Source organism: Puma concolor, chromosome A3, assembly GCF_028749965.1.
Source record: "Puma concolor isolate L17-30 chromosome A3, mPumCon1.1.hap2, whole genome shotgun sequence".
NCBI classification, from domain to species: domain Eukaryota; kingdom Metazoa; phylum Chordata; class Mammalia; order Carnivora; family Felidae; genus Puma; species Puma concolor.
Genome location: NC_141669.1, coordinates 75,539,025 through 75,552,532, shown reverse-complemented (window position 1 = coordinate 75,552,532; position 13,508 = coordinate 75,539,025). Strand labels below are relative to the sequence as shown.

The 13,508-nt window shown below is 42.8% G+C and overlaps 1 protein-coding gene across 4 annotated transcripts in view; it reads left to right on the top strand.

Moving 5' to 3' along the window:
- Window positions 1-13,508, top strand: part of PRKCE (protein kinase C epsilon) — a 503,885-nt gene that overhangs the window by 335,140 nt on the left and 155,237 nt on the right. For all 4 annotated transcript variants that reach the window (XM_025932829.2, XM_086701184.1, XM_086701183.1 and 1 more), the window contains 2 exons: window positions 8,598-8,740; window positions 11,294-11,390. In XM_025932829.2, coding sequence (XP_025788614.1) covers window positions 8,598-8,740; window positions 11,294-11,390 — 240 coding nt within the window. The remainder of the gene's footprint in view (window positions 1-8,597; window positions 8,741-11,293; window positions 11,391-13,508) is intronic.

Below are 13,508 nucleotides of genomic sequence, written 5' to 3'. Positions count from 1 at the left end.
TGCCATCCGTTTGAACTGACACATCATTGGGATTTGTTTTTTCTTACGTATTAAGAAAACTACATGGCTCTCCCGGGGAAGTAACAGAGTCTTTAAAAATAAAAAGCAAAATCTTTGAGGAAGAAAACAAAATTTTTAAAAGTAAAAGATGAAGTCCCTGAAGACTTTCTGTTCTCCTATCTGCCAACTCACTCTGATTGTGGTTTCGTTACGACAGGGTCAACATTTTAACAGCAGAGGGCGCCAGAGGCTAAGTTATGTAGATCAGTTGCCCTTGCTAAGAAATCCTTTTAATTTGGTTGCTTTGTTCCTGTCCTTTCTGTCACCTCAAGAAGAGGCAGGAGAAAGCATTCACAGGGCTGGTGGGCAGGAGTAGTAAGGTGAGCTGAGCGTCAGAGGGTAGCATCTGCTACAGGGAGCGGGATAGGGAATTTAGAACAGAGGGCTGGGAGTACATGATGGGCCTGAGGATTTCCGGACCTCACTAGCAGACATTCAGTGAATGCAATCAGCACCTTGGCTAGGCTGCAGGGGAGCTTCCTTATATGTTTATATTGTCTGAGAAAGGCCCCTCCCACCAGCACCCCTACCTTGCACCCTCATCTTTGGTTCTGTGGACATCTTGAGCTCCATAGCTCAGTTGAACCCTCCAAGCCTGAGTTGGGGTCGGGGGTGTGATTTGTGCGGTCCCTCCTCCAGGTCAGTCATCACGCTATGCAGGGCCAGGAGGAGGCCCAGCCACCCTGCTTGGTTTCATTCAGAAAGATTTGTCTGTGTTTTGTTTTTTTTTTTTTTTTAATAGACTTTAATTTTTAGAGAAGTTTTAGGTTTACAGCAAAATTGAGAAGGTACAGAGATTTCCCATATACGCCATACCCTCACACACAATCGGTATCCCCCACTATCAGCATCCCCCACCAGCGCGGTACATTTGTTACAATCAGCGGACTTAGACTGACCCATTGTTATCACTCGGTTTACATTAGGCCTCGCTCTTGGTATTGTCCATTCCATGATTTTGGACAGGTATAATGCCCTGTATTCACCAATATGGTCTCATACCGAGTACTTTCCTTGCCCTAAAAATCCTCTGTGCTCTCTGCCTCTTTATCCCTGCTTCCCCCCAACCACTGGCAACTACTGACCCTTTTACTGTCTCCATAGTTGTTTGTTTGTTTTTTTTTTTTCCAGGGTGTCGTGTGGTTGGAATCCTGCAACACAGAGCCTTTTCAGATCGGCCTCCTTCACTTAGCAATATGCATATAAGGCTCATCCATGTCTTTTCATAGTTTAATAGATCATTTCTTTTTAGTGCTGAATAAAATTCCATTGTCTGGGCATGCCACAGTTTATTTATCTCTTCACCTGCTGATGGACAGCCTGGCCGTTTCCAACTTTTGGTAATTATGAATAAAACTGCTGTGAACATCCTTGTGCAGGTTTTCACGTGGACGTAAGTTTTCAGCTCATTTGGGTAAATCCCAGGAATGTGATAGCTAGATTGTATGGTCGAGTATATTTAGTTTTGAAAGAAACTACCAAACTGTCTTCCAAAGTGGCTGTACCATTTTGCACTCCCATTAGCAATGAATGAGAATTCCTGTTGCTTCATACATATCCTCACCAGCATTCGGTGTCATTGTTTTGGATTTTGGCCATTTTTATAGGCATGGTAGTGGTGTTTTCATTGTCATTTTAATTTGCAATTCCTTAATAACATATGATATCGAGCATCTTCAACGGATGCCATCTGTATATCTTTGGTGAGGTTTCTGCTTAGGTCTTTTGCCCATTTTTAAATTGGGTCATTCATTTTCTTATTGAGTTTTAAGAATTCTTTGCTTATTTTGGATAATAAGCCTTTATCAGATTGTCTTTTGCAAATATTTTCTCCCAGTCTGTGGCTTGTCTTCTCATTCTCTTGACAATGTCCTTTGCAGAGCAGAAGTCTTTAATTTTAGTGAAGTCCAGCTTATCAATTTTTTCTTTCATTGATCATGCCTTTGGGGTTGTATTTAAAAAGTCATCACTGTACCTGAGGTCACCTAGGTTTTCTTCTACCTTCTAGGAGTCTCATAGTTTTGAGTTTTATCTTTGGGTCTGTGCTCCATTAATTTATGTGAAGGGTGTGAGGTCTGTGTCTAGATTCGTTTGTGTGTGAGTATGTCTTGGGGTTCCAGCACTGTTTGTTGAAAAAAACCTATCTTTTGCTCCATTGTACCTTTGCTCCTCTATCAGGGATCGATAGTTGTATAATTATGGGGATCTCTTTCTGCACTCTCTGTTTCTGTTCCATTGATTGGTTTGTCTACTCTTTCACCAATACACACTGTCTTAATATACCTTTTAGAGTAAGTCTTGAACTCAGGTAGTCTCAGTCCTCCAACTTTGCTCTTCTCAATATTGCATTGGCTATTCTGGGTCTTTGCCTCTCCATATAAACTTTAGACTCCCTTTGTCAATATCCACAAAATGTGGTATTTTGATTGAAAATGCCTTAAGAAAAATTGACATGCTAACAACACTAAGATTTCCTACCCATGAACGTGGAATGTCTCTCCCTTTATTTAGTTCTTTTTTTATTTCTTTCATCAGAGTTTTGTAGTTTTACTCATATAGACTTTGGACATATTTTGTTAGATTTATACCTAAGTATTTTTTAGGTGCTAATGTCAGTATCATGTTTTTAATTTCAGATTCCACTTGATCGTTGGTGGTATATAAGAAAATGATTGGCTTTTGTATATTAGCCTTGTATCCTACATCCTTGTTTATTAATTCCAGAAGATTTTTTTCAGCTCTTTGGGATTTTCTACACAGACAATGTCATCTGTGAATAAAGGCAGTTTTATTTCCTCCTTTTCAGTCTGTATACCTTTTATCTCTTTTTCTTGTCTTATTGTATTATCTAGTACTTCTGATACAATACTGAAAAGGGATAGTAGGGATGAGAAGGGACATCCTTGCCTTGTACTTAACGTTAGAAAACTTCTAGTTTCTCATCCATAAGTATGATACTAGCTGTAGGGTTTTTTTGTGGATGTTCTTAAGTTCAGGAAATTCTTCTGTATTTCTTGGTTTCTAAGAGATTTGATTGTGATGGTGTTGGATTTTGCCAAATGCTTTTTCTGCATCTATCAATAGGATTGTGTGATTTTCCTTCTTTAGCCTATTGATGTGAAGGATTACATTAACTGATTTTCAAATGTTGAACTAGTCTTGTGTACCTGAAATAAGTCCTACTTGCTTATGGTTTATATTTCTTATGCACTGCTGGATTCCATTTGCTGGTATTTTAGTGAGGAGTTTTACATCTACATTCATGAGAGATGTTGGGCTGTAGTTGTCTTTTCTTGTAATATTCCTTCTGCTTTCATCTTCCCGAAGATACTATAGAGAATTGGTATAATTTCTAACTTAAAGGTTTGGTAACATTCACCAGTCAACCTATCTGGGCCTGATGCTGTTTTGGAAAATTATTAATTACTGATTTGATTGCTTTAATAGAACTTGACCTTTTACATTGTCTGTTTCTTTTGTGAGGTTTGGTAGAGTTTGTGTCTTTCAGTAATGGTTTTGCTGTATCCTGCCAATTATGAGAAGTTGGGTTTTCATTTTCAGTCCGTTCAAAATATTTTTAAATTCCTCTTGAGATTTCCTCTTGACCTATGTGTTATTTAGCAGTGTGTTATTTAATTTCCAAGCATTTGAGGATTTTCCAAACATATTTCTGTTATTGATTTCTAATTTAATTCCACTATAGTCTGAAAGCAGGCATTGTATGATTTTTTTGTTGTTGTTCTTTTAAATCCGTTAGGGTGTGTTTTATGGCTCAGAATGTTGTCTGTCTTGGTAAATGTTCCATGTGAGCTCGAAAGTAGGTGTATTCTGCTGCTGTTGGATGGAGTAATTGCTAGATATAGTAGTCAATTATATTCAGTCGGTTGGTGGTGCTGTTGACTTTAACCATGTCCTTACTGATTTTCTGCCTTCTCGATCTATCCATTTCTGATAGCAGAGTATTGACATCTCCAACTGTAACAGTGGATTCATCTATTTCTCCTTGCAGTTCTGTTTTTTCCTCACATATTTCAATACTCTGCTTCTAGGTGCATGCACATTAAAGATTTAATGTCTTCTTTGAGAATTGATCCCTTTATCATTATGTAATGCCTTTTGCTATCCCTGTCAACTTACCTTGTGAAGTCTGCTCTGTCTGAAATTAATATAGCCACTTCTGCCTTCTTTTTGTCAGTGTTAGCACAGTATATCTTTCTCCATACCTTTAATTTTAACCTAAATATGTCTTACATTTAAAGTATATTTCTTGTGGATTATTTACCTCAAAACCACAATGAGATACCACCTCACACCTGTCAGAGTGACTAACATTAACAACTCAGGCAACAACAGATGTTGGCGAGGATGCGGAGGAAAAGGATCCCTTTTGCACTGCTGGTGGGAATGCAAACTGGTGCAGCCACTCTGGAAAACAGTATGGAGGTTCCTCAAAAAATTAAAAATAGAACTACCCTACGACCCAGTAACTGCACTACTAGGTATTTATCTGAGTGATACAGGTTTGCTGTTTCGAAGGGGCACATGCACCCCAATGTTTATAGCAGCACTATCAACAGTAGCCAAAGTATGGAAAGAGCCTAAATGTCCATCGACAGATGAATAGATAAAGATGTGGCGCGCGCGCGCGCACACACACACACACACACACACACACACACACACACACACACACACACTGGAGTATTACTCGGCAATCAAAAAGAATGAAATCTTGCCATTTGCAACTACGTGGATCGAACTAGAGGGTATTATGCTAAATGAAATTAGAGAAAGACAAATATCATATGGCTTCACTCATATATATAGAAAACAGGGTTACTGGAGGGGTTGTGGGAGGGGGGATGGGCTAAATTGGTAAGGGGCATTAAGGAATCTACTCCTGAAATCATTGTTCCAACATATGCTAACTAACTTGGATGTAAATTAAAAAATAATATATAAAATTAAAAAAAATTAACCTCAAAAAGAACAAAAAAAAAGTATATTTCTTGTAGATTAAATATAATTGGGTCCTGTTTTTTGATCCACTCTAAAAATCTCAATTGGCATACAGTTGACCATTGAACAGCACAGGTTTAAACTGTGTGGGTCCACTTATATGTGGAATTTTTACAGTACTGTAAATGTATTTTCCTTATTATTTTCTTACTAGCATTTTTTTCCTCAAGCTCTGTTGAAAGAATATAGTATATAATACAAAATATGAGTTCATCGACTGTTTATGTTTCCATAAGGCTTCCAGTCAACAGTAGGCTATTAGATGTTAAGTTTTGAGGGAGTCAAAAGTTATACTTGGCTTTTTTACTATGCAGGGGGGTCAATACCCCTAACTCCTGTGTTGTTCAAGGGTCAAGTATATTTAGACCATTGACATTTAAAGTGATTATTGACATAATTGGATTAATAGCTACCATTTTTGCTGTTGTTTTCCATTTGATGCCCTTGTTCTTCCTATTTTTATTCTCTTTTTTTCCTGCTTTCTGTAATTAATTGAATATTTCATATGGTTCCATTTTCTCTTTGTTGTTAACATATCAATAATTTTTCCTTTTTTAATTATCTTTGTGGTTGCCTAGAGTTTGCAATATACATTTACAACTAATCCAAATCCACTTTCAAATAATACTCTTAATGCTCCAGAGGTAATGCATGTACATTATAATAACAAAATAATCATAATTTCTCCCACTCCATGTATCATTGCTATGGTTCATTTCCCTTACATGTAAGCACACATATTTATATACATATGATGTACATCAGCATATGTAATTGGTTATATTGTTGCCATTATTTTGAGGAAATGTTATTTCTTAGATGAAGACTGAGGGAAATACAAGTTTTTATTTTACCATCACTTGTTCCTTCTCCGATGGTCTTTCTTTACACAGATCTGAATTTCTGACTGATGTTGTTTTCCTTCTTCCTGAAGAACTTCTTTTAACATTCCTCGCAAGACCAGTCTGCTGACAATGAATTCCCTCAGTTTTTATTTGTCTGAAAGAAGTCTTTCTTTCTCCTTCACTTTTGAAGAATAACTTCATGGATACGGAATTCTATGTTGGTGGTTTTTGTTTTTTTTTTTTTTTTTCTCAGTACTTTAAATATTTCACTGTGTTCTCTTGCTTGCTTGGTTTCTGGGGATGAGTCAGATGTAGTTCTTATCTTTGCTGCTCTGTAGGTCAGGTGTTATTTCCTTCTGGCTTCTTTCAAGAATAGTTTTTCTTTATCTTTGATTTTCTGAAGTTTGTGTATGACATGCCTAGGTATAGTTTGTTTGTTTTTTTTCTTTCATATATCCTGCTTGGTATTCTCTGAGCTTCCCAGATCTGTGGTTTGGTGTCTGACATTAATTTGAGGACATTCTCAGTCATTTTTGCTTCAAATATTTCTTCTGTTTATCTCTGTCTTCTTCTTCTTCTGGTGTTTCCATCATACACATTATACCTTTTATAGTCCCACAGTTCTTAGACAGTCTCTCTTTTCCTTAGTCTTTTTTTTTTTTTCTCTTTGCTTCTCTGTTTTGGAAGTTTCTATTGACATATTCTCAAACTCAGAGATTATTTCCTCACTTGTGTCCATTCTACCAATGGTCCCAGCAATGGTATTCTTCATTTTAAAAAAAATGTTTAATGTTTATTTTTGAGAGCAAGAGAGAGAGACAGACAGAGCATGAGTGGGGGAGGGGCAGAGAGAGAGGGAAACACGGAATCCAAAGCAGGCTCCAGGCTCTGAGCTGTCAGCGCAGAGCTCCAAGTGGGGCTCGAACTCACAAATCATGAGATCATGACCTGAGCCACCCAGGCTCATTGCATTCTTCATTTCTGTTAAGTGTTTGTGATCTCTAGAATTCCCTTTTGATTCTTTCTTAGAATTTCCATCTCTCTGCTTATATTGCCTATTTGTTCTCACATGCTGTCTACTTTATTGATCAGAGCGCTTAGCAAATTAATCATAGCTGTTTTCAATTCCCAGTCTGATAATTCCAGCATTCCTGCCATGTCTGGGTCTGGTTCTGACAGCTTGCTCTGTCTCTTCAAACTGTGTGTTTTGCCGTTTTAGAATGCCTTTTAACTTTTTCTTGATAGCTGGACATGATGTACTAGGTGAAAGGAACTGCAGTAAATAGGCCTTTAATAAGGTGGTGGCGAGGGTGTGGGGGAGGGGAAGCATTCTATAGTCCTGTAATTAGATCTGTCTTTGCCTGAGCCTGTTCCTCTGAACTATGAGCTTTGTGACTATTACTCAGGGTTTTTTGTTTTCTTCTTTTCCCTCCCACCTTAGGTAGGACAGTATGGCTGGAGTGGGCTGGAGTTGGGTATCTTTCTTCTTCCACATGGGAAGCTACAGCAGGCTAGACTTAGGGTATCCGCCCCCCCCCCCCCCTGAGCCAGGGTCAGGTAGCATCTGATAAAACTACTATAGTTGAGGCTCTTGTAAAATAGTTTCTCCTAAAAGCAGGCCTTGTTAAGAACAAAGTATTCTGGTTTATTTCAAAATGGTTTCCCACTGTCCCGCCTCCCCCCCCCCCCCCCCTCCCGCAGCCAGAAGCATAAGGGAATTTTTCTCTAGGGTTTACTCTGAGAACCTGGTCAAACTCCTAGAAACAAAACTGACAAAGATGTGGGGGGTCCCTATGACTGACTGGGTCTGCCCAGAGATTGGACTCAGCCTTGTCTGCCCGGAGACTCCAACACTTTGTCAGTTTCGCTTCTAGTTCCCCTGCCCTGGCCCCCTCAGAGGTTGCTGCTGGGGAGTTTCTGCCTGGTGAGTTGTGGTTCACTGTAGCTACCCATCTGTCTCATTCATTTTGGCGGTAGCGTTTGCCCTGTGACCTTCCTTCTCTGGTAAATCTGAGAAGAATGAGTTTTCCGGTTCGTGCAAGCTTTGTGCTTGTTAGGACCCAGTGATGTCCTCCAAATGCTGTACATGCTAAGCTGGAAACCAGAATACTAAGCTGGAAACCAGCTGGTTGATGTTTTCACTTGCGATGCTCTATACCAAGGACAACTAAGTGATATGGGCAAAATAAGACTTTCAGGCACGGCTCTTGTTCCTTTGAAATTGGATTTTAGATTTGAAAGGAGCCTTGGGGGTCTCCTTACTCAGTGTCCTCATGTTCAGATGAGTGTCTCAGGCTCTACTATGGGCACTTCTCTCTGGGTAATATTCGCACATTTTAGCAAAGTAGTATAATGCACTGTATATATGCAACCCATCTGTGCTCAGGATCCAAATGAACTTTCTCTAAATAAACCAGTTTTGTTCTTTCATAGTCAGTGTTCTGCTCCCTGAAAGGAAATGTAATGTGATATTTATCCACAAACAGTGGTGACCACTGTATGGTGTTTGGATGGATGCTGTTAGTTCTGTGTGATTTTATTTTTCTCTTTTTGTCTTTCTGCATTTTCCAAATTCTGTCAAATGAACATGTATTACATTTACAATCAGGAAAAAAATAAGGTAATGTTTTCAGTCATGAATGTTGGAAGTCTCCTCTCCGTGTCTCCTTACAGTCTGCAAGATGAACGTTCACCGACGCTGTGAGACCAATGTAGCTCCCAACTGTGGAGTGGACGCCAGAGGAATTGCCAAAGTCCTGGCGGACCTAGGCGTCACTCCAGACAAAATCACCAACAGCGGCCAGAGGAGGAAAAAGGTAACTGGCTATTTGGTGGTGTTTCTGGAGCTCTCTGTGGGCCCACTTTCTCTGTGCTGGCTTCCTGAGAGCCCCATGGAGTGAGGTTCTAAGATCACTGGGTTTGAGACACTGCACCCAAAATAGCATGTGCTTAAAGGGAAGGAAAAAAAAAAAAGAAATTAGGCAGGTGACATTAAAGTCTCCTTCAGTTCCAGAAGTGGGGGGAAAACAAAGCAAGTCTCAAGTGTTACATTCCTTGGGGAAACATAACCTTTGAGATGAGGACTTTGGAATTCTCTCTAGAAAAAGCACCGTTCTAGATGAGGCAACAGGCTTATCTGCCTCCAGAACTGGCATGAAAGCAATGTCACTGTTTTGAACTTTGCCCCCTGGTATTGCTGTAATGAGGATAAATGGACGAAGAGCTGGAGCCACATTCTTTTCTAGGGAACAAGCCAAGAAGGTCTGTGCTAGTGCCCGCACTCAGCTGCCCAAGGGACATTGTTAATGCCCTGTGACATGAAACATCTGGGTCTTTCTTGGGAGACCTAAGCCCCCGTCTCTACCCGGGTGACCTTTGGAATGTCAGTGGGAAGAGATCCACTTGCTAAAATGTTATTTTGGTAAGTCAGGGCCCACAGATGTAAACAGAGCTAAAGGCCTCCATAGCATTTTGTTTGAAGGCCCTTCTTAGCCTTGGCTCCCAGCCTAGAAAATGTAAGAGTTTTTGAAAAAGTAAGTTATGAGAAAATCAGAACCACATTTAACTGGGCAAGAAGTTCTGGTGGAGGTGAGAAGCAGGCAGTGATCCTCATTGCCCAGTACCAGGCATTCTCAAGCACTTTTTCTAGAAAAGTAATTCTCACACCAGGTGCTCTACAGTTTGGACTCCCAATGTTCTCCCTAAGTCCTGCCCTAAAATTCCTTCTGAAGGGCTCTGGGTTTCCCTTCTTTTAGAGGCTACCCACCCCTTTTCCCGGGTGCATCTCAGAAGAGCCCTTTCCCTTGAATGGGGAGGTTTGGATCGTTTTAATCTTCTTAAACTCCTCCTTCTTTACCTTCCCAATAAGCAAAGGTTGGAGGAGAAGAACTCTCTTCTCCCCGGTTGGTTAGCTATGGGATTTTGTGCTTCTGGTGACTCTTAGCTCTGTGACTCCCACCAGTGGAAGTAGGACTTTAGCTACTGACCCAAGGCATTGCAATTGCAAGCAGAATGTCTGCACCCAGGAATGCTAGACCCCCACCGAAGGAGTGGGTTAAGTAAACACCTTGTGATGACAGAGTTGGACATACACATTTATGAGCTCTAGAGAGAGCCCTTTTCAGGAGATATGGCTTTTCTCCTTGCTAGAAGGAAATGGAGACAGAACCTTCATTAATCATCATGAAGCATTTTAAAAGAAAACTCAATACACACCTGCCCTCCCTGCCCCCCACCCCCAATTTACACAGGCCATAATGCCAATAACCAGCCATCGTCTGTCTGAGGTTTGGGGGCACCTGGTGATATGAAGCCAACATGGAGGAATTCAAGAAGAGACCGTTAAAGACTAAAGGATTCTGATATTTTTATTGCTGGGTTGCTTCTGATGCAAAAGTTGGAAAAAAGCCACATGATCCAAGTCGTGGCTTGGATCCCTTGGTCCCTTAGCATGTGAGGAAGGGAGAGAAGTCTCTTGGTCAGAAGCTAAGCGGGCTTTTTCCAAGAGCGTCAGGCTTGCTGGAGCATTGTCTGTCTTCACGTTGCCCTTTGCGAGTAGTCCTTCACCCAGCAAGGATGTGTGCACACGGCTCTGGAGCAAGAGTAAAATAGAGTATGTGTGACCGCTTAGTCCAAACCTCTGACTTTGGTGGGAACTCCACATGGGTGCACTGACACCTGTGCTGGGAAATAGACTTCCCTGGAGGGTGTCCTGTTAAAATTTGCCAACCGATATCAATGCACCTAAAAATATTTATTGAGCTTCGACTAAAGGTATCATTTGGTACAAGGCGCCAGAGGCAATACAAATGCTAGATAGAGTCTTACCTTCAAAGAGCCTATAGTCTACCCAAGGAGAGTGCCCCACACAGTATCCACAAGCAGAAGCCATTAACTAAACACAGCTGAACAAGAGGATGGGTAAACGTGATAACTCGCGCTGCTTGCATTGGCGAGCGGGTTTTCACAGAAGGGGTGCAGTTGTGCTTTGCTTAGACAGGTCAATTGCCTTTGCATAGGATGAAAACTGAACAAACCACAGTCTCTTCCTAAGTTTTTAATTCCTGTTGGCTGCCCCATAGTGTAATGTTGGATTCTGGTGTGCAACCTAGTGATTCAGCACTCGCGTGCATCACCACGTGCAGTCTCGTCTTCCTTTTAACTGTCAGGAGGAACCTGAGTCTGGGCTTTCAGAAGGTCAGTTCAGCAAGTGCTGCTGTGCCCCCGGGGCTCCTACAGCCCTCGCTGGGGTCCAGCATCTGGGCGGTTCTGACCTGGGGGTTGCTCCCCACCCTCCCTTCTCACGTCTCCACCCCCGCCCTCTCTCTCCCTCTCTCTCCCTCTCTCTCCCTCTCTCTCCCTCTCTCTAGCTCATCGCTGGCGCTGAGTCTCCGCAGCCTGCTTCCGGAAGCTCACCGTCTGAGGAAGATCGATCCAAGTCAGCACCCACCTCCCCTTGTGACCAGGGTGAGACCCTCAGATTTGCTTTGTGACCTCTGAGTAATATCATCTGAAGGACTGAGGGCTTCAGACACCCTCTCCCTGCTGACTCATTAGCTACTCTTTTCTCTCTACAAGTATTTCTTCAGGGAGAGGCACTAAATGGCTCTGCTCGTGTTAAACCTTGTCCATGCCAGGGTAGGAGAGAAAAAGCAGGGAATGTTGTGGTTCTTTCTTTACTCCTGCCTCTTTCCCGGGTTCCAAGTGGAGGAAAGCACCCTGAGCCTGCTCCCAGACCTTCCATGTGTCTGTGCCACTCAGCTGAGAGCAAATTCTTTCCTGACTCTGGTCATCACACCCAAAAACCTGAAAGCAGGGCATGAGTAGGGGCCTGTGGCTGAGCAGGGACAGGAGCGCCAAGCAGAGAACAGACGAGAGAAGGGAGGAAGCCAGCTCTAGGCCTGACCCCTTCCTAAAGTTCAGCTTAGGATGTTTCCTTCTTCCCCGTAAGAATATGCCTCATGTAGTCGAAGTTTCTGAGTTCTGCAGGCATCCAAGAATGCTGAGGGGAGACTAACACATTTAAAACCTTGCCCTCTGGTGATCAGACCCAGGCGTCCCTGGGAAAGGGATGTCTGCTCCTGCAGAGCAGGAATAATCATCATTGCGTGGCAATAGTGCCTTGATTTTCCATAGCCCCAGTTGTGTTCCTTATCTTAATCTTATCCGCACACTAACTCTGTGTTGGTGTGCCCCATCCCTGGCCCCATGCTACAGGGTGGGAAGCGGAAGATCAGAGAGTCAAAAAGTTCTGTCCAAAGGCCTGGAACTAAGTCAGCAGTAAGAGCAATGCCATACCCCTCCTGGTTTTGGGACACCCCCCCCCCCCCCCCCCCCGCCCACTGCCCCGGGCTGCCGCCCCACCTCAGAATCTGTGCTGTCATACTCTCCCTGGGGGTGTGACCCACTTCAGTTTATCCAGCAGTAGACGAAACAGCTGCAGGGCAATATGCCGATCCTGAGGCCTCAAAGTACTCAGCCTGCATCCCTCCTCTTGCTGCTCTGATTAGTTTCCTGTGTCTTTATTCCTGTGTCTGCTTAATTCCAAAAAAGAATTTGGTCCATTTGTATGTACTTCCAGTGGCACTCAGGGGGCCTCCAAACTAGTAGGTATTATCCTAGAACCCGTGCAGGTGTTTTCTTGTGCCCCATGTTAGTGCTGAGACCTCCTTTGGGAGCTTCAAGGAGCCGGGGTTCTATGGTAGAGACCCCCAGTAAGAGTGAGCTGGCTGGAGTTTCTAGGCCTGGCTCCTGCCAGCGTGCTGCCCAGACCCGGCAGGACGCAGTGCCTGTGTTTGTCTCTGGTCAGTGCAGGCACGAGCATTACCCGGCAGTGGTGTGGGCACAAATGGATGCAAAGACACTTAGCAAGACACAGCATTGCTACACAACAGGGATGCCGCATAGTTCCTCTTCCTTCCAGGAAGGAACACCCACAGTGACATTTTCTTTAAGCTCTAAAGCCCCTAAACACCCAAGTCCTGTTTTCCAAAACCCATTTAATAGTTTGCCTTGAAAACAGAGACTTTAAGCCATTTGCTGAGACTAGAAGTTATACTCAGTAGAGGCATAAAAGAGAGGAAATGGGTGAATTGGCCAAGGGGAGAGCTTTAGACTCAGGAACCACCCTCACCCTGCCCTCCCCTCCACCCCAGCACATCTTAGAGGAACTGGACTCCAGGTCTAAGAAAGATCCAGATTCTTTGAGCAGGCTTCATGGGCCTCAGTCCTGCAAAGAAGCTGAAGATCTCTTTATGTCAGGCAGCACATGCTTATCATGCCTAACCCGGATTCCTCAGGGTTAATGGTCTGTGTTCTCCTTCGACCATCCCAGTTATTCATGAGCATCTCTTAAAACTGGAGTATGCTTTCGGTGCCCACTTCTACAATGAGGAGTGTGTGTGTGTCCTGGTGAATGAATAGCTAACAATAAAGCTTCCCCAAACAGCAAAGGTCAGGGGGTCATCCAGTGTTATCACCGCCAGGTAGTTTAGGTCACATGCTCTGCCGGGGCACAGGACTGTCCCATGGTCGTGAAATGGAACTGAGGAATCCCTGCCCCGGCTCCGATAAATTTGCAGCATG